This window comes from Cyclopterus lumpus, chromosome 6 (assembly GCF_009769545.1).
Source record: "Cyclopterus lumpus isolate fCycLum1 chromosome 6, fCycLum1.pri, whole genome shotgun sequence".
In the NCBI taxonomy this organism is placed as follows: Eukaryota; Metazoa; Chordata; class Actinopteri; order Perciformes; family Cyclopteridae; genus Cyclopterus; species Cyclopterus lumpus.
The window spans coordinates 9,065,025-9,082,434 of NC_046971.1; the positions used below are offsets into that span (position 1 = coordinate 9,065,025).

Genomic DNA, 17,410 nt, shown 5'->3' on the forward strand with positions numbered 1-17,410 from the left:
GTGTGTGTGTGAATTTCTACCATTATTTATGGATTCATTTGAAAGAGCTTCAAATACACACCTGTTCCTGCTTGGTAATCAGAAAGGTGGCCGGCGTTTGGAGGTTCCTCAGGTCGACACATCGTCACACACTTTGAGGGATTTCACAGACAAGAAGATGGGATCACAAAGAGAGAACAGGTGAAACCATAACACTTCTAATTGATGTAATGACAATTTTACATATTTAGTTGTATTTCACATTTTGATCTGAGTGAACTGGTATACAAGCTGTTATTGTTACTGCCCACATTGGGTGGGTGGTCATGCAGCAGCCGCTTATTGGCATATATGCAGTATGTATGTGGACAGGCCATAGCAGGTGTGTATATATATATATATATCAGTACGTCGTGTAACTAAGCTGACCAAGCATTGCTCTATTCTGCCACTGCTTGAAGCGAGATGTTCCAACAGCCTCCATCCTGGTCACTCCCATATGCCCCGTGACCTTTTCTCTTGAGTGCTCCCTTGTAAAGTAGAACTGGGCCTCTTCTAGCAAGAATACATGATTTCATAGATGAGTTCTGGCTTTATATTTGTAATTTCAGCTTAAAAAGACTAACCAGATAAATGTTGTCACCACAATTGATGAATGTGTCTATGAAAGTATGTTTGCAGTCTGCATCCTTCCTTCCTATTTAACTGTGTGGGTGGATTTACATTAGTCTGGAGGTCCATCTGCTGGGACCACGCAGGCTCCTGACCTCCATCCTGTTGGCCACGGCTCTGGTCCTCCCCGCTCTGAGCCTGGACAGCCTGCTGTGTCTCTACTGTCCTCTGCAGCACAAAGGCAAGTCCTGCCCCGAGATCACCAGCCAGTGTCTGCCTGGTCAGCGCTGCTCCAGCTCCGGAGGCCACTACGGCTCCCTCCGCATTCTGTCTGCTCAGGGCTGCTTGGACACTAAACTCTGTGGCTCCCATGAGATCACCTCTTATCGGGGGGTCAAGTACAATGTCAGCCACGCCTGCTGCTGCAAAGACAAATGTAACGGCCGGCCGAAGTCTGACGCCAACCCGAAGATGCTAATGGGGATCAAAATAGATTATACTAACACCACTAATGTTCTCGGAGAGGAGCTTTGGGATTCATGTGCAAATTACACATCAGGGAGCTCCACATGAATCTGCCACTGCGTCATAGAAGTGTTCGTAGCAGACTGGGGAGAGAGGCCTGTTAGCCATAGGCACTTACCTGAGTCTCTGAAAGGTCACTGACATTTGGTCAGATGTTTGTGACTATAAGGATCTTTACTAAATGCATGTGTTAATGAGAAAAGAATACACCATGGTGAAGTGTTTTTGTTTGATTACATTTTTGCTCCAGAGAGAAAGGTGGACTTGTCAGCCATCCTCCTGGTATAATAAGAGTAAATAATCACATTATTCCTGTGGTGACTGATGAATTCTTCAAAATAAAAGCGCCATGATTAAGCCTCCCACTTGGTGTAGTTCCTTTGTGTTCATTTCACATCAGGTGTGCTGGGAGGTGTGGCCTGTGCAGGAAGATCAGTGGCGAGAGCAGAGTTCATCAGGAGAAGCTCTGGAAAGTTTTACCTGTGTGATTGGAATTAAAATCTTTAAAATGGGCAGGTGAGTCTTCATAATAAAGTTTTTTACTGAAAGTTGTGTCAGCCATCTCTTTTTGCCTTTACTGCCTTGAGTGTTTTGAATGTCCCAATCAGGGAAATCCCTGACACCTGTGCAGAAGAATCAAGATAAAAAAAAAAGTTAACTTGCTGAATTTCTTTTGGCTTTAGTGATTGCCTTGAAATAAGACAAACAAGAGACGGAAGGATGTGATTGTACGTGTATTGTCACATTTAATATATTAGCTCTACAGAGCCTATACAATTTTATATATTAAAGTTATATTACATATTTTGTGACTGGAGGAGTTTTGTTAAGTGGTGTGACTTGAAACTGAATCGAATTGATCATGGCTATGAGGCCACAAACGTTTAACAGAAAATCCGCAAACTGGGTAAATGAAATATGCTGAATTAATTACTCTACTGGGCCTCTTAATTAATTTATTAGAATTAATTTATTAATAGTTTTACGGTATTCATTTCAGCTTAAGACTCAACAGCGGGTAAGAAATATGCCACCACAATTACTAAACTGCTGTTTTCGTTAATTTGTGTGAATTTATTTTCTTTTTATTGCCACAATATTGGGTCATTAGGTCCGTGAAATACCACGTGTCTCTCATCTACTTGCAGGCCGAACATCTTGCAGCTCCTGCACTTTGCCGTGCTGTGGTTCTACCTTCTCCTCCCCTCGGTGCTGTGCGACAACCTGTTTTGCTACTACAGCCCCATCCTGGAGAAGGAGAAGACATTTGAGCTCATTGTGACCGAGTGCCCTCCAAACGAGCTGTGCTTCAAGGCCGAAGGTCGCTACGGCAACCACAGCGCACTGTCGGCCAGGGGCTGCATGGCCAAGAGTGCCTGCAGCCAGGAGCACAGCATCCGCCTCAAAGGAACGGTGTACACCATGAGCTACAGCTGCTGTGAGTCGCCGTACTGTAACTCCTGCCCGGGCGCCACAGCCAAATCCCTCTACGTCACTGTCACACTCATGACTGTAGCTCTGATGACTGGCAGCTGGTGACCAAAGACACCTGATGCGCTGTGTTTTTTTTTTAGGGGTTGAATATGTCTGATGTTTGATGTGAGCATTGGGAAGACGTATCTCTGCAGCCTCAGCATCGAGTAATGCAAAGAGCCCGAAGCGCTTTGTGGTGAATGCCCAGTCTAAAGACACTGAGGTGTGCACCAACCAGATATTTCATCATATTATTTTACATCATCTTAGTGACAAATGTTTTTTATAATGTTTTAATTTCTTTTAAATAAAGTATATAATATTTTCAGGGACTTTTCTTTTTGACACAAACACACCAGACATGCAGGCGACTATAGCGGTGCTACTGGCCTGGAATCCACCTTGACATGAAGCAATGGTGTCTGGAGTGTGACTCTTGTAAGGTGGCAAAAACAATGAGAAAAGTATTGATAAATGAAAGGCTTATCTTTGAAGAGTGAAAGGCAGCAGCTCAAACAATGTGTACAGTATGAGGTTTGGACAGTTCTTTATTTCCCTTTTATAAGGCTGCTGGGTCTCCCCATAGTGGATATACATATATATACAGGAGATTGCTATACTGGAGTTACACTGAGGGCAGAGGGTCCATATTACACAGACTTCAAAAAACAACACTAATAGAGCCTCACCTCCAGGTATCAGAAATCAGCGGAGAGGGAGGGGGGAGGGGTCGCGCAACAGCACATGAGAAGAGGGGAGATGATGCAGTCTGAGAGCCTGACTCAACTGCCTAATAACTTAACACTAGAAAATAACATACAGATTTCACGCACAGTGCATCTTAAATAGGTTACGTGAAGAACCATTTACCATAAATATCTGTATTTTCGGGAACCAACATATATAAAAAATGATACAAAATCAACAAAATGTTCATTTTTTAATTTTTTTCGTACTTTCTCCTTTTCCCGTCGTGCAAATCGTTCTTTCATTCCTTCTTCCTGTGGAGGCCGGGCTTTTTTTTCCCCACCCTGCCCACATTCGTTCCAGATAAACGAGGAAAACGAAACAGAACCCCCCCCCCCCCCCCCCCCCCTTAAAAGCATATGAATTAGTAGAAAAACGAACGAACAAATGAACAGAACACCACAGTCAACTCATCACAAAAAGAACCCACAGACACACAGAACAGCAAGAACACAGTACTCTTATTTTTTTTTTTACTTTTTTTTTTTAGCTTCTTTATCGCCGTTTTTCCTCTTAATGGTCGGTATCCTTTACGCCCTGACTTGGCGTACTGGTTGGCAGCAGTGGAGCGGTCCTCCCCCCCGACGGCTCAGTGGAACTGGGAGGCAACTCTCCAATCGGCTGGTCAGTTCAGCAGTGATATTTTATCTCAATTTCACAGTGTGGTAGGAAAAGGAGGATGAGGAGAGGGAAGGGGTGTGACAGGGAGGTAAGCCAGAGGGAGGGTTATCGGAGAGATCAGAGAAACCACAGCAACAATTAGAAAACAACTAGAAACCCCAACCGTCCATGAAGAAAAGTAAACAAAATGGCCGCTTCACTCCTTTCTTCTGAATTTCATTCCCGCCGACCCGTGTGGTTGGGAAGGCCTTGATTGGCTGGCGTAAGCTGATTGGATGGCCTGTGTTTGTGGCAGAGGTTAGGAAAAGATGGGTGAGGGAGGTCTAAGGCTGACTGGAATCCGCTGTTGGATGGGACTCGACAGGGCAATATGTCGTCAGGAGCAAAAATGATGGGCATGGCGGATCAATGAATGATTGGCAGGTCAGAGGGCGAATCCCTTCTCGGTGGATTCAGGCACGCTGTTGCAGTGCCCGCCTCTTGCGGCTGTAATAGTGACGCGCGCCGGTCTGTCTGGCAAAGTTCATCATGTAGTTTTGTTTACGGGTGCTGCAGGGATACAAACACAGTGAAAGAGGAGGGAAAGAGGAGGAGTGTGAATATTAGTGACCGAGTAAAGGGCACTACAAACCCATGCATCCCCATGCACACGCTCTCATCCATGCACGCAAACACACGAATGGTTGAATGCAGCTTTCGCACTCACTCGCATCCATTTTCATGCTGGCATTTTTAATCATTTTCAGCCATAACCTCAAACACTCAACACCCGCATGGGTCTCATGGCTCGGAGAATGGGTGCCGCTACTCTACACAACTGGATTTTTATTACGTTCTGCACAAATGAGATGCAGCTAGATGGTGAACATGGCAGTAGAACTACATGTATCTAAGACCAAATGTCACAGGACAAGACATGGGACACAGAATCTACAGACATACTACCACAGACGCTACGGGGCAGACTCTGACTCTGAGTGTTTGAGGTCAGAGTTAACAGCCATCACTGGGAGAAAAGAAAAATACGTAATCCAAGACCATACAAGTGCAGGGTTATGAGCAGAGAAGGGGTGGTTTTAAAACTAAAAGACAGAGAAAAGCTGCGGAACATCGCTCTTGCTTAGCCTGTTCATAGCCTCTTCCATCCAGCAGGGCGTTGCCAGTGAGCCAGGAGTGCAGCCAGGGCAGGGGCCTCTGCGAAGCGGGGGTGGGAGGGGTGACCAGGAGGGGTGGGGCAGGGGATGGTGTGTGTGTGTGTGTGTGTGTGTGTGTGCGTGTGTATTTGCGTGTGATGGTTGATGCTGTGGAGGTGGAAGTGTGTGTGTGTGAAGGTGGATGGGACGGATGGCTGGTAAACTGCATGAGTTTGAGAGTGTGTGTGTGTGTGTGTGTGTGTGTGTGTGTGTGTGTGTGTGTTTGATTTTTGGTCAGAAATCATAGGGCTCCTGGCTCAGAGTCATGTTGTTGCTGTCCACAGACAGACAGACAGACATGAGTGAAAGAGGGATGGAGAGCTGTGGCAACAATCGATGCGGAAAGCCATGCAAGGAGGATGGAGGAGGTAAGTCAGATGTGAGTGCATTGACTGATGCTGGTAAATAAATGAAAAGACCTTTGGTGATTGGGCTTGAGTGTGATAAATGCTGGACCCCCACATTTTTTTTAAAGTAGGATATTTTTGTTTGTAAATTACTGCTTGTAAAACTGTTTGTAAATTAGCAGCTACGGGTCAAAAACCCTCCAACGGCTTGAAACAAAACAAACGGATATATGTATAGTGATGGAGAACGTCACACATATACACACAAACACTGTACCATTGACATTTGTGTATGTAAATTATTAAAGTTTAAATTTCTTGAAGATTATGTAAACTGCACATTCGAAATCAACGGCATTCATCAGGAATTGGTTTTCATCTGGTGACCTGGTGTTGAACCCTTTTAGAGGATGCAATGCCATTTCAAAATGTCAAAATTAAATTAAATGCCATCGCTCAAGATTGTATTGCTGTGTTTACGCCTCTATTCATGTGCTGTTGTGAGTACTGTTTTGGGCTGGAGTGCGGTTGTCCAATGAGTCCACACAATGCTTATTAAGCTCTCTGTGTTTCGCAGTAAACTGGAATTGTGGTGTCTGGAAAATGAGGCGACTTTCCCGCGCTGGTGCATTGGAAGTGATCATTTTACATCAACCAGTCAGAGCTTAAGGGAGCAGGAAAGGTTGACAAACTGTCCTCCATTTCTGAATGTGCAAACAAACAAGCTGTTCCAATGTATAACCACTGCCCAAGACATATATTTATCTCATATTTATTTTTTAAATCTTTGTCACAACCTGTAGTCCCTCTGTCGTGTTTTTAATTGTAGACCCAGGTTGTATACACAAGCTAAAAAGAAAAGAAGCAGAGCAGCAGCAAAGAGTAAAATCCTTTGAAACGTTGGGGAAAAGTTTGTTGAGTAAATGCAGATAAAAAATAAGCACTCCTGGAGGGGGGGGGGGGGGGGGGGCAAGATGCAGTAATTGTGTAATTATTCTCACTGCCAGAAGGGGAAGACAACATTTCCGCACTCCACCTTTCAGATCTATACGTTGGATAATTTTGTCAGCGTGCCTCCACCGGAAAACTGTGACCTGCTTGTTGACCTGCCTGGGGCTTGAGTTAAGGTGAGGGCATGAAGATGACTGTGGTGATGAGGAGGAGGGCCGGGGAGTGTCAGTGAAAGAGAGGGAGGGTGTGCACAGTGTAACAGGGAGAAGAAAGGATTGGAAGGAGGGTGAGGGAGGGGGCTGCATTCAGGAAGAGGCGGAGAACTTACCTCACACTACAGCCATGCCAGAGGGAGCAGAATACAGAAGAGAGCAGAGGTTAGAGCGCGAGAGGGGAGAAGCAGGAGGAGGGGGCTGCTGTCGCGCAGAAAGGTCTGGGGGGGTAGGAGCCCCGGCCTGGGGAGGCAGGGGCCCAAAGCGGGGAGAAGGGAGGAGAGAGAAGAGGCATAAAGATAGTCAGAGGTTCAAGGAAGAAGAAATAGTGGGTGGGAAAGACAGAGAGAATGAGGAAGAATTTATAAAGAAGAATAGAACGCAAAGCAGGTGAGTAGTAGACAAAAGAGAAATGGAACAAAGAGGAATGGAAAGTAGAAGAGAAGACAGACAGCAAGATACACAGCCGTAATCCATCCGTTGTATGCCAGAATGGGAAGAGGAAAGGAGATAAAGGGAAACAGGAAGGAGAGGAAAGGAGGAGGAGGAGGAGGAGGAGGAGGAGGGTGAAGGGAGGTAGGATACGATGCGGCACGAGCAGAGGAGTGAGCATGACCACATGATCAACCACGTCGGTGACATTAAGCAGCCGGGAGGAAAGGCGTGTGCAAAAGATAAGATTGAGCAGGAGTAGGAGCGAGAGGAAGAATGTGTGAAGGAGTGGAGGTGTGGTGAGCAGAGAGAAATAAACAACAGAGCAAAGTGTGAGGATCACGGTCACTCTTTTCAGCAGACACCGTTGAAAACCGTGCGAGGGAGGGAGTGGGACAGGTCACAACCACGTAGACCGGGGACGGCTCAGGTTTGGCATAAATGTGTGTGTTTGTGTGTGTTGTGCAACTCGGTATCAGCTGTGATATATTATAGTACCTCACGTGGTTGTTGTGTGCAGCATTTGCAATGCATTGGGTAGCCATCTGAATGAACAATCGGCCTCCGCTTCAGAGGGAACATTGCTCTGAGACCCACGGCAACATGCAGAGAATGCAGTGGAAATGCTTTATGATATTGCCATGTTAAGAATAGACCATGTTCATGATATCTTCAGTGCCCTGCAGAATCTCCAGCTTTGCCACTTTGATTTCAAACGTTCATTGTCTTCCAGAGAGAGAAAATGTTTAATGATCTTGGTTTGACTAAAATGCAATATACATGTAAAAAGGGAAAGAAAGAAGTGGAGGGTGTTTGAAACTTCCATTAAATTTAAGATGAAAGAGGACTATGTCTTTAGTCCCAGTCGAATGAAATGCAGCAGCATTGTTGCACATGAAAGGAATGTGAAAATGAACACAAGACCAGTCGGACTATGGGCCTGTCTGACGACGCTGACTTCACAGTGGAACAAACACACACTGTCACAGATGTGAAGCCACTTCCACTTCCTGTAGTGTATATAGGGTGATCTTGGTTCAGTGCTCTACCTCACGACTAAGGGGCAGGCGGGCTAGCTCGAGATTTTAATGAGTGAATACTGTAAATTATGAATGAATATGTGAATGGATGCTTCACATCTAATGAGTGCTTCAGTACGACAACAAATGGCAACATTTCAATAACCATAACTAACCATAACTAAGACCTTTTAAAGTTTGAAGTCTGTCATTATTTGGACTTTTTAGACATTTCAATGGAACAATGCATACATTCTTGACAAGTTGTTCTTATGAGAGATGCATGGGTTCTACAAGACACTGAAAATATGATGATCTGTTGATCTGTTGTACACAGAACAGCCATCCACAAACAACTCTTCACAGCAAAGCACATTGCAGTCATGTGTCTACTCTGCTTGCCTGACACCAGAGTTGTGATGAGAGACTGGTGAGAGAGAAGGTGGTGCTTACAGTATATCTGTGTGTGTGTGTGTATGCTGTATCCCTGTGTCTGTGAGGCGGAGTCAGAGGTAGAGACGAGGGCAGGTCAAGGCTCTTTTCGGGGCCAGTCTGGGGTGCCTTGGGCAGGCTGGGAATCGGGTACTCACAGAACTACTTCCACATGGTCCAACGCCCACTGGTCATGGCCTGCACCGTCGTGGCGTGGCTGCCACCATCGCAGCATCACCCCTTTAACTCTCGCCTCTCTGGAGAGATTATGGGAAACATTGTGGAGTCAGTAACAGTCAACAAGTACGTCAATGATTACAGACGCTTCTAATAAGGCACCCTTTATAAAGTGTCAATGGTGGCTTTATTGATGATTAGTAAATCATTTTAGTCCTAAACCATTATGAAGAACAACTTTGAGGTTGTGAAAAATCTCTTTGGCTGATGTTTATCATCCGACCGTATGACTTATTTTTGTAGCTATTTCTTTCTCTATTAGGAACACTTCCCCAATGGACTTACCTTCTGGAAAACAGCTGTAGAGCATCCGGGCCAAAATCTATTTATTGACAACTTATCAATGTTTACAAATGCAGATTTGATGGAAGGTTGTTAAAAATGTATCATTTACAAGTATAACGGCAAATCACTAGCTGATGGTTTATTAGAAAGTGACATAACCATTTATCAATGACTTACTAACAAGTATGATGCATTAGTAAAAGATGAATTAGAAAAGTCACTCACAGTGGAATATTGTAGGAGACTCTCTGGGCCTTTATGAAGTCTTTGGGCTGGTGCTGGGCGATGACGTGCCAGCTGACTCCATTGTTGACGCTGTATTGCAGCAGCACAGCCCGGTCAACTGTGTCCGCCTGATCCAGAGCTATGTTACAGCTGTCTGTCTGTGCGACGCTGCCGATCTGCAGCACAAACATGATCTTACTGTCGGGAGACAGAGAGGGAAGGAAAAAGAGAGAAGGTTGGAGAAAGAAAACATTAATAGTTGATAATACAGGTTTTGATGAGGGGAAAACTAATCAGTGCTAGCTATGAGGCAGCTATCATGGACAGTTTATTTTGGTAGTACCTGTACCTGGCTCTAGTGAGGTCCAGCGGTTTGGTAACTGCCTGCCTCATCTTACAGCCATTGAAGTAGAGTGAGTCTCCGTGGGCATGTGGTGAGAGCTGCCCACAACCGCTGCCCACTCCCCCACCCTGGATCAACTGCCAGCTCTCCTGAGACATACTGCCTGACTCAAAGTTGTCCTTGATGGAGCTGGGCAGGTCGCTGCTGGAGAGGGAGCAGTCGTCACCTGTTGAGGTGAGAGGAAGGAGAGGGGAGATGATGAAATTGGATGAAATATAGATGGCAGGCCAGTCGATGATGTTGAAATTGACGGTAAAATGAACCAAAAAAAAAGAAAAGCCATGTTCTCAGCAACTGTGACGGAAAACTATATTCAAGCTGTTTCTTCAAAAAGTGTCTCAATCACATGAACATTTTTACTTTGTTCACGTGCATCATTTGACTTGAAGAAACTATACTACTTTGCACATTTCTTCTGAATAGTACCAATGTGAAAAAATGGTCTTTCTCGCAGTTCAAAGAAATTATGCTGTTTGTGGCCCACCATGGTATCCCTCATCACAGATGCAGACCACTCCACTTGTACAGTAGCCGTGGCCGCTGCAGAGCCCCGGGCAGGCTTCACCGATGTAAACATTGTCCACTCCCCAGCTCTGCCGCTCTCCTGTCCCCTCCTTTTGAATCCAGCGGAACTGGGTGGCCCTGGAAATATACAACCAATCACAAATGGATTACGCTGCTTCATCTATCATTCTGCTGATATATATAAAATATGAATATAAAAATGCACCAGCATAATGTATGATATGTTCCAGCGCCAAGGAAATAAAATATCTGCATGCTCCTACCCTGAGGAGACGTGGTCTGGCAGCTGCACAGTGACCCTGGTCCACGTTGAGCTGTTGACTGGGCTGTAGATTGTGGACTCGTGGAACTGGAAGGGAGAGCAGCCCACGTTGTTGACTGAGGAGGGGAGACACTCTGACTGTACCAGCTGCCACGAGTTAGACCTAAAGGGAGAGAGCATGAGAGTTGAAAACTGTGTTTAGAAAAATATGTTGTACAAAAGAGAAGGTTAAAACGGTGGGTGTGAAGTCAGGCTAGTGGTATACGCCATTGACATGATATTTAACATTTATGTTTTCGATGCCGCCATGGTACCACCTGCCCTGACTGTGAGGTCAGTTTATAATAAATGTCTATTTCCATATTGGCTGAACACATTGTCACGCAGTTCTTTATCTACAATTTGTCTGTTAACAGTTGGATTAGGAAGGATAAACCATCAAATGAAAAAATGGGCCCTGACGTGCAAGGTCATTTAATAACTATGTCAAAGTCTAATTCCTTATCAGGTCCCTCCATGTCTTTTTTACCTTGCATCCTTCCTGTACTGCAGCAGGACAGAATGATGGTCTCCACAGGTGTCTGCCTCACAACCGACAACAATCTGCATCAACAAGATAGATGTACAGTTAAGGAATAAAGCCGCCATGTTACAAGACAACGGACAGTTTTTAACATGGCGGTTAGTGGCTGTCTTGCAGTACTGTACCTTAAACTGTAAAATATATCCAGGCTGCACTATGAGTTCTCGTGTGGCCAGGATGTTGTGTGTCTTGTCTTGGTTTTTATTTGGCCAGTACAAGTGGAAGGAGGGGTTTCCACAGAAGCCAGCTGTGCGCACGGCATTAGGGTAGAAACTCCAGCTCTCCTCATGCGAAACACCCTCTGGTGAAAGACAGAAAAAGAGAAGAGGGGGAAGATCAAATTTCTAGAACATTAATTAATTTGCAATGACAGGCTTCTGATTACATCAGCACAAACCAACTCACCATCATCAAAAGTGTCTAGCAGAGTGGGTGGATTGATGTCTGACCCCCCCACCAAGATGTTGTCTATGGCCCACTGGGCTCTCTCCAGACTGGGAGTGGCTAAGCCAGAGGAAATGGTAAATGGTTGCCACCAGCGCAGGCGAGTAGCATTGGTCAGAGATCCTTCTGGGAGGACGATATAGTCTCTCCTCACTGACACATACTTCAGATAGTCCATCTCGTGCAGCAGTATCCAGGACACACCTGAGGGACAGATAAGGACAAAACGAGAACAATTAAAGAAGAGACAAAATCATAAACTGATGATGATGAAAAGAAAAAGTATGCATGCTGTTAGTGCACCTCCATCAGTAGAGTAGTCCAGCAGCACTCCCTCTTTACGACAAGTTGGACGGTGGCACATGGTCATGTTATCTTCACTTCCGATCCTGGCCCAGTACTCCACAAACCTGTCCACAAACACACAGTTAAAAATGCACATAAGGAGCTCAACAACAAAGATAAACAGAAAACTTCTTGCTGTGGTTGAAGGAAGTACTAACTTTGCTCCACGGAGGTCCAGATCTGCAGTGACCGCCTGCCTGGCATCAGCCCCTCCGAAGTACAGGGCGGTCCCCTCAACCAACACACCACAGTCTGTGCAGGGCCTCCCGCCCTCCAGCACCTGCCACTGAGGGCCCGCTGCCCCCTCCCAGTCAAAGCGCTCCTTCAGAGATGCCTACAGAAAAAAGACACACATATCTGAATCCCCGACCATCTTGGACAGCTAAATAAACTTGTCTTTTTCTTTTGTGATCTGACTTTTTTACTGAGTGAGAGACAGATTCTACCTTTAGAGGAGTGCTGGCGTAGCAGTTTGGTCCAGTGAACCCTGGGTCACAGAGACAGCGCTGATCCAGACAATCTCCATGTCCCCCACAGTGGCCGGCACACGCTGGCCCGATGTAAAAGTTTTCCACCCCCCACTGAATGTCTGAGTGCTGCTGGAAAAACCGGAACCGCACCGCACTGGAAAATAAGATGACAGGATAGGTTAGTCAAACAACATGCATAATACTTTCATAATTGATATGACAAAAGTTTTAACCATTTATAAGATGACAATAATTTGATCTCTCAGTGATTCATAATTTAGGTCAAGCGTGTCTTGATGGTACAATTAAATATGAAGCAATACTATATGTTTTGTCAAAAGCATGTGAAGGTAGATATGAGGTAGGATGACTCACCTGTCAGCCAGGCGGTCAGGCAGAAGATAGACTGCCCTCTTCCAGCCTCCAGCAGGGAAGAAGACTGACGGCTGGGAGACCTGACCTCCACAGCGGGGGTCAGCAGGCAGGCACTGGGGCATCAGGTACTTCCAGGTCACTCCAAAGTCCACTGAATACTGAACATGGATTTGTCGTTCTGCATGACGCTCTGGCTCACTGCAGCCTACTGCAATCTAAAGCAACACAGGTATAACCACAAGGTCACCATCATAGCAAATCAAGTCTTTTTGACTTACAATCATACAAAGGTGCAATACATTGCATTACGATGAACTTTACACACTGAAGGACATCATGCAACACAGTTACATTTTCTTTTTTGCCTTTTTTGAGTCCTTTTAGGCTCAGTAGTTACCTTAAATTGCATGACCCAGCCCTTGTCAGGAACAATATCATGTGTTACAGCATACACCTCTCTCCCATCAGCATTGCCACACACCATCACTCCATCAGGGGAGCTGCAGAAACGCTGCACTGAGCAGTCCTCTGAGAACAACCAATGATCGCTCACTGAGAAAAAGAGAAAGAAGGAGTAGCAAAAATGAAATATGAATAACACCAAGAGCCGCCTCAGTTTGGTAGTAAAACATAATTTGACATTCCTGTATATTTCTTATATTTATATTTGTGTTATATTTATGTTTGATTGAGGCATTGATTCAGTAATACCTATCAGTGTTTCCTCCTGCTCGCTCAGCTGCCCTATCCTCCCTGAGGTCCCATCAGCAGGAGCTCTCTCATGGTTGGGCAGTGCCACCCCACCAAAAGTGTCAGATATCTGCGCCCGTGGGTCCGAGCCTGCGATGAGGACGTTATCCAGAGCCCAGTCACTGTGGTCTGCTCCCTCATGTTGTGGCTGCCACCAGCGCACACGCACTCCTTCCTGACGGGCAGCAGGGGGCAGCAGCACATTCACAAACCTGAGCACAGACAAAAACAAGAAGAAAGTCACAGATACCCTGCAGGACAGGTAGTCATGTACATGTGTTGTTGGTGAAAAGAACTCACCCAGGCTTGGTGTACAGATCATAGAAGATCTCTGTCAGTAGGTGCCAGTTGATTCCTCCATTCAAACTGTACTCCAGAAGCACTCCCTGGTTACGGTTGCTGGGTGGGATCATGCAGCCGTACATGAAGTAGAACTGGATGAACTCAGCATTGGTCAGGTTCAGGTCCACAGTCACCAGCTGACGGCTGCAAATCTGAGCATAGACACAATGTCAGTCAGTATTGATCTGAGATGAATGGATGCCATCTAAAAACAAACTCACAAGGCTCATGATCTGTTATAATAATAATAATAATAATAATAATAATAATAATAATAATGCATTTCATTTATATAGCGCTTTTCATAATACTCAAAGACACTTCACATAATTAAAACATCCTAAAAGCTAAAAATAAATAAATAAGAATAGCTAAAATACAGGTAAAACAAATAAAACAAATAACTAGGGACTTTCTGAGTCGCTCGGACCCTGAGAAGAAAACAAAAACAAAAACAAACAATCACACATTAAAAGCAGTTCTGAACAGGTGGGTTTTGATTTGTGATTTGAATGAGGAAAGATCAGTGCAGTCTCGGATGAGTTTGGAGAGAGAGTTCCAGAGGGAGGGGGCAGATATGGAGAAGGCTCTTTCACCCCACGTCCGGTGCTTGGTCCTATGTGGGATTGACAGGAGATTGGCATCAGAGGAGCGGAGCCGACGGGATGGAGTGTGGTGGTGGAGCAGGTCGGTGAGGTAGGAGGGGGCCTGATTATGGAGGGCTTTGTGAGTGAGGAGAAGGATTTTGTATTGGATCCGTTGTGGGACGGGGAGCCGGGAGAGAAGGATGTTGTGGTTGATGAAGGCTGCAGTGAGATCCAGGAGAAGGATGTTGAGGTGGCCAGTCTGAGGAGAGGAGGAGGTCATTGGTGACTTTGAGAAGGGCTGTTTCGGTGCTGTGCTGTGAGCGGAAACCAGATTGAAATGGCTCGAACAGATCGTTGGAAATGAGGTGGGTTTTGAGTTGTGCAGGGACGACGCGTTCCAGTATTTTTGACAGGAAGGGAAGATTTGAGATGGGCCGGAAATTGCTCATGGTCTCAGGGTCGAGTCCAGGTTTCTTGAGGATGGGGGTGACAGCAGCCAGTTTAAGTGTGTCGGGGACTGAGCTGGAGTTGAGGGAGGAGTTGATTATTGCTATGATGAGTGAAGCGATGGCTGGGAGACATTCCTTGGTGAGAGTAGATGGTATGGGATCCAAGATACAGGTAGAGCTTCTCATTCCTGTTGTGAATGAAGAGAGCTCCAAAAGAGCAAAATAAAAACGTGAAAACACAAGCGAAAAATCGAGGCTGCCATCAAGCGGCCATCTTGAATTTTTTTGGTGATCACATGTGTTGTTTTTATTACAGAAAGCATTGTTGAACCATAACCTGAATAATAAAACTGGCTGAGGTAAAGTTGGAACTTAACCGAGGTAGTAATTTATTTTGAAACAGCTTTATGCAAGACTTTTAACTGCTGCTCTTAAGAGGCAGTCGGTCTCTGGCAGTCGGTCCATTAATAACAGCCTGTCAATTGGTATCCATTAACAACACTGCCCTAAGTGCTAAGTCCTAAACTTTAAGCTGACTGACATAAGGCCTGACAACTTACAGACAGACTGATACTCAGAGCAGCGTCTTTCAGATACTGTTCGATGTCTCTCTTTTCCTACTTTCTCTGTTTGCCACATTGAATCAACACATGTCAATGCTTTTGCAGTCTTTATTGCAGAAGTCTGTTCTTTCAATCCCTACCTAGCATTGGCTTGGAAGGTGAGTTAATACATGGATCATATTCACATGAAGATATCATGACCCAGTGGAGAACAAAATGGCAAAAAAGAGAACCTAAAGGGAAAACTAGAATGAGCATTTTAATTTGTACAAACCAGAGTTTATAAATACCCCTGAGGGTGTGAAAACAGTATTTCAGAATATGAATGACTTTCATCTTCACCAGACCCTTGGTTGGGAAGCATTTCATGATTGAGAAGAATCAAACGAAGAGGGTATAGATGCATATTTACCCCACTGAAGTGCAGAGCAGCTCCAGAGGCCACGGCTCCACACACTGTGCTGAGTTTCCCACCGGTGAGTACGTGCCAGTGGCTGAGTGAAGGAGCTCGGCTGAAGCTGTCCTTCAGCTGAGAGGGCAAAGGAACCACAGGCTCATCGCAGTACTCACCACCCCACTCTGAGTCACACCTGGAGAGGTTGGTGGAGTCAGATACACATAATCAGCCGTTATAGTGAGTTAAGTAACACAAACGTACTGGATACAGTAACTTTATGTGATCAAATGCAGGCGAATGAATAATGAGGGCGACACAATATTCCTCATACAACATTCAGTTAGAAGATTAATTAATGTACAAAACAACATGGACACAACGCTATATAAAGCTTAGGACAAAAGAAATTACAAAATTCACCTTTTCACCTTATTGCTGACTATTCAGACATTAAATGCCTGCATGAGGCCGTTACTTACACACAGGAGCTCTGTTGGCAGCGTCCGTGTCCAGAACACATATCTGGGCAGCCGTCTCCAATGTAAAGGTTGTCCAGAGCCCAAGTCTGCTGCTTGTCAAAGGGAGCCTGCTGGAACCAGCGGAACCGTGTGGCTGGAGATCTAAAGACATAAATCAAAATCACGGATACATCTCACAGGTTATGTTAAAACTAAATATACAGCAAGGAATTAAAGTGTAAATCCTGACACGGCATTATATGCTTATGATATGGGTCTACTCTAGAATCAGGATATGCTACACAAGTTGGTCCATGAGTGTAGTTCAGGGCAGTGCTGACCTGGCATATGATGGCATAGGCAGGGTGATGCGGCCCCACTTGTTATAAATGTCAGAGACCAGCAGCCTCTGCAGGGTGTAGGAGGAGCAGTCAGGGCTGGTAGGCAGACAGTCTCTGACCACAGGCTGCCAGGTCAGACCCAGATCCAGAGAATACTCCAACTCTACCGCTGCAAAAATCAAGAGAAACACAATTGTCACCGTGATGTATATTCAAGAAACTGCATACACAACGTAAAAATAGCCTGACAGTCTACAGACTAACTTGAGAGTAAACTCAAAATAGAATATTAGGAATTCTTTTAACATCTTGATTTAACTGTATTTCACTAAATATGGCTGTTGTTGATTGATTGATAAGTTGATCTACAGATAAATAGTTAAACTATTAAACTATAATTAAACTATTAAACTATAATTGCCAGACTGCTCAGTGATGAAAATAATTGTCAGTTGCAGCCCTATTGACTAACAATAACAGTGTATTCCCATTTCTTTTTACTTACAGTAGCAGGAGTTGGTGACAGAGCAGGAAGCAGAAAAGTCAAACTGGATGAAGGCGTCTTGACCCAAACTGATATCAGTGGTAACTGCATAGCGAGTGTTGGACTTTTCTATGAATGCGAAGGCAGGCCCATCGGAGCCACAAACGGGCATTCGGGTTCCTCCAGGGTGGAGGAGCCATGAGCGCCCGTCGATTGATGAGAAATCATCTTCCAAAGGTCCCCATCCACTGGCACTGCCACCTACTACCACCTAGGGAATGAAGGTACATGTTTGCATAGTTAATGTGAAGAAGGCAGAGAAAGTGGATTTGTCAGAGATGT

General features: G+C 45.1%; 3 protein-coding genes across 3 annotated transcripts in view; 2 read left to right on the forward strand and 1 right to left on the reverse strand.

The window, feature by feature from the left end:
* Positions 1-157: 157 nt before the first annotated feature.
* LOC117731978 (protein Bouncer-like) lies at positions 158-1,164 on the forward strand. The gene is made up of 2 exons (XM_034534561.1): positions 158-180; positions 708-1,164. The coding sequence occupies exons 1-2, from the start codon at positions 158-160 to the stop codon at positions 1,162-1,164; spliced, it is 480 nt and encodes a 159-aa protein (XP_034390452.1).
* A 301-nt stretch (positions 1,165-1,465) lies between these two features.
* bncr (bouncer) lies at positions 1,466-2,655 on the forward strand. Its single transcript, XM_034534562.1, has 2 exons — positions 1,466-1,632; positions 2,265-2,655. The coding sequence occupies exons 1-2, from the start codon at positions 1,466-1,468 to the stop codon at positions 2,653-2,655; spliced, it is 558 nt and encodes a 185-aa protein (XP_034390453.1).
* Positions 2,656-3,741: 1,086 nt separating this feature from the next.
* reln (reelin) overlaps positions 3,742-17,410 on the reverse strand; it is an 87,036-nt gene continuing 73,367 nt past the window's right edge. The window contains exons 46-65 of the mRNA XM_034534563.1: positions 17,090-17,339; positions 16,585-16,753; positions 16,265-16,405; positions 15,801-15,978; positions 13,748-13,941; positions 13,409-13,659; positions 13,095-13,249; positions 12,698-12,912; positions 12,299-12,476; positions 12,011-12,186; positions 11,811-11,917; positions 11,469-11,711; positions 11,189-11,364; positions 11,010-11,083; positions 10,482-10,643; positions 10,178-10,335; positions 9,640-9,859; positions 9,291-9,488; positions 8,702-8,800; positions 3,742-4,506 (exon numbers count right to left, since the gene is read on the reverse strand). Coding sequence (XP_034390454.1) covers positions 4,410-4,506; positions 8,702-8,800; positions 9,291-9,488; positions 9,640-9,859; positions 10,178-10,335; positions 10,482-10,643; positions 11,010-11,083; positions 11,189-11,364; positions 11,469-11,711; positions 11,811-11,917; positions 12,011-12,186; positions 12,299-12,476; positions 12,698-12,912; positions 13,095-13,249; positions 13,409-13,659; positions 13,748-13,941; positions 15,801-15,978; positions 16,265-16,405; positions 16,585-16,753; positions 17,090-17,339 — 3,441 coding nt within the window. The 3' untranslated portion in view covers positions 3,742-4,409. The remainder of the gene's footprint in view (positions 4,507-8,701; positions 8,801-9,290; positions 9,489-9,639; positions 9,860-10,177; positions 10,336-10,481; positions 10,644-11,009; positions 11,084-11,188; positions 11,365-11,468; positions 11,712-11,810; positions 11,918-12,010; positions 12,187-12,298; positions 12,477-12,697; positions 12,913-13,094; positions 13,250-13,408; positions 13,660-13,747; positions 13,942-15,800; positions 15,979-16,264; positions 16,406-16,584; positions 16,754-17,089; positions 17,340-17,410) is intronic.

Excerpts from the sequence above, each read along its gene's own strand:
- bncr (XM_034534562.1), top strand. The coding sequence starts at position 1,466 with ATGATTAAGCCTCCCACTTGGTGTAGTTCCTTTGTGTTCATTTCACAT. Across the intron at positions 1,633-2,264 it reads AAAATCTTTAAAATGGGCAG|GCCGAACATCTTGCAGCTCC; the intron begins GTGAGTCTTCAT and ends ATCTACTTGCAG.
- LOC117731978 (XM_034534561.1), top strand. The coding sequence starts at position 158 with ATGGGATCACAAAGAGAGAACAG. Across the intron at positions 181-707 it reads GGATCACAAAGAGAGAACAG|TCTGGAGGTCCATCTGCTGG; the intron begins GTGAAACCATAA and ends GATTTACATTAG.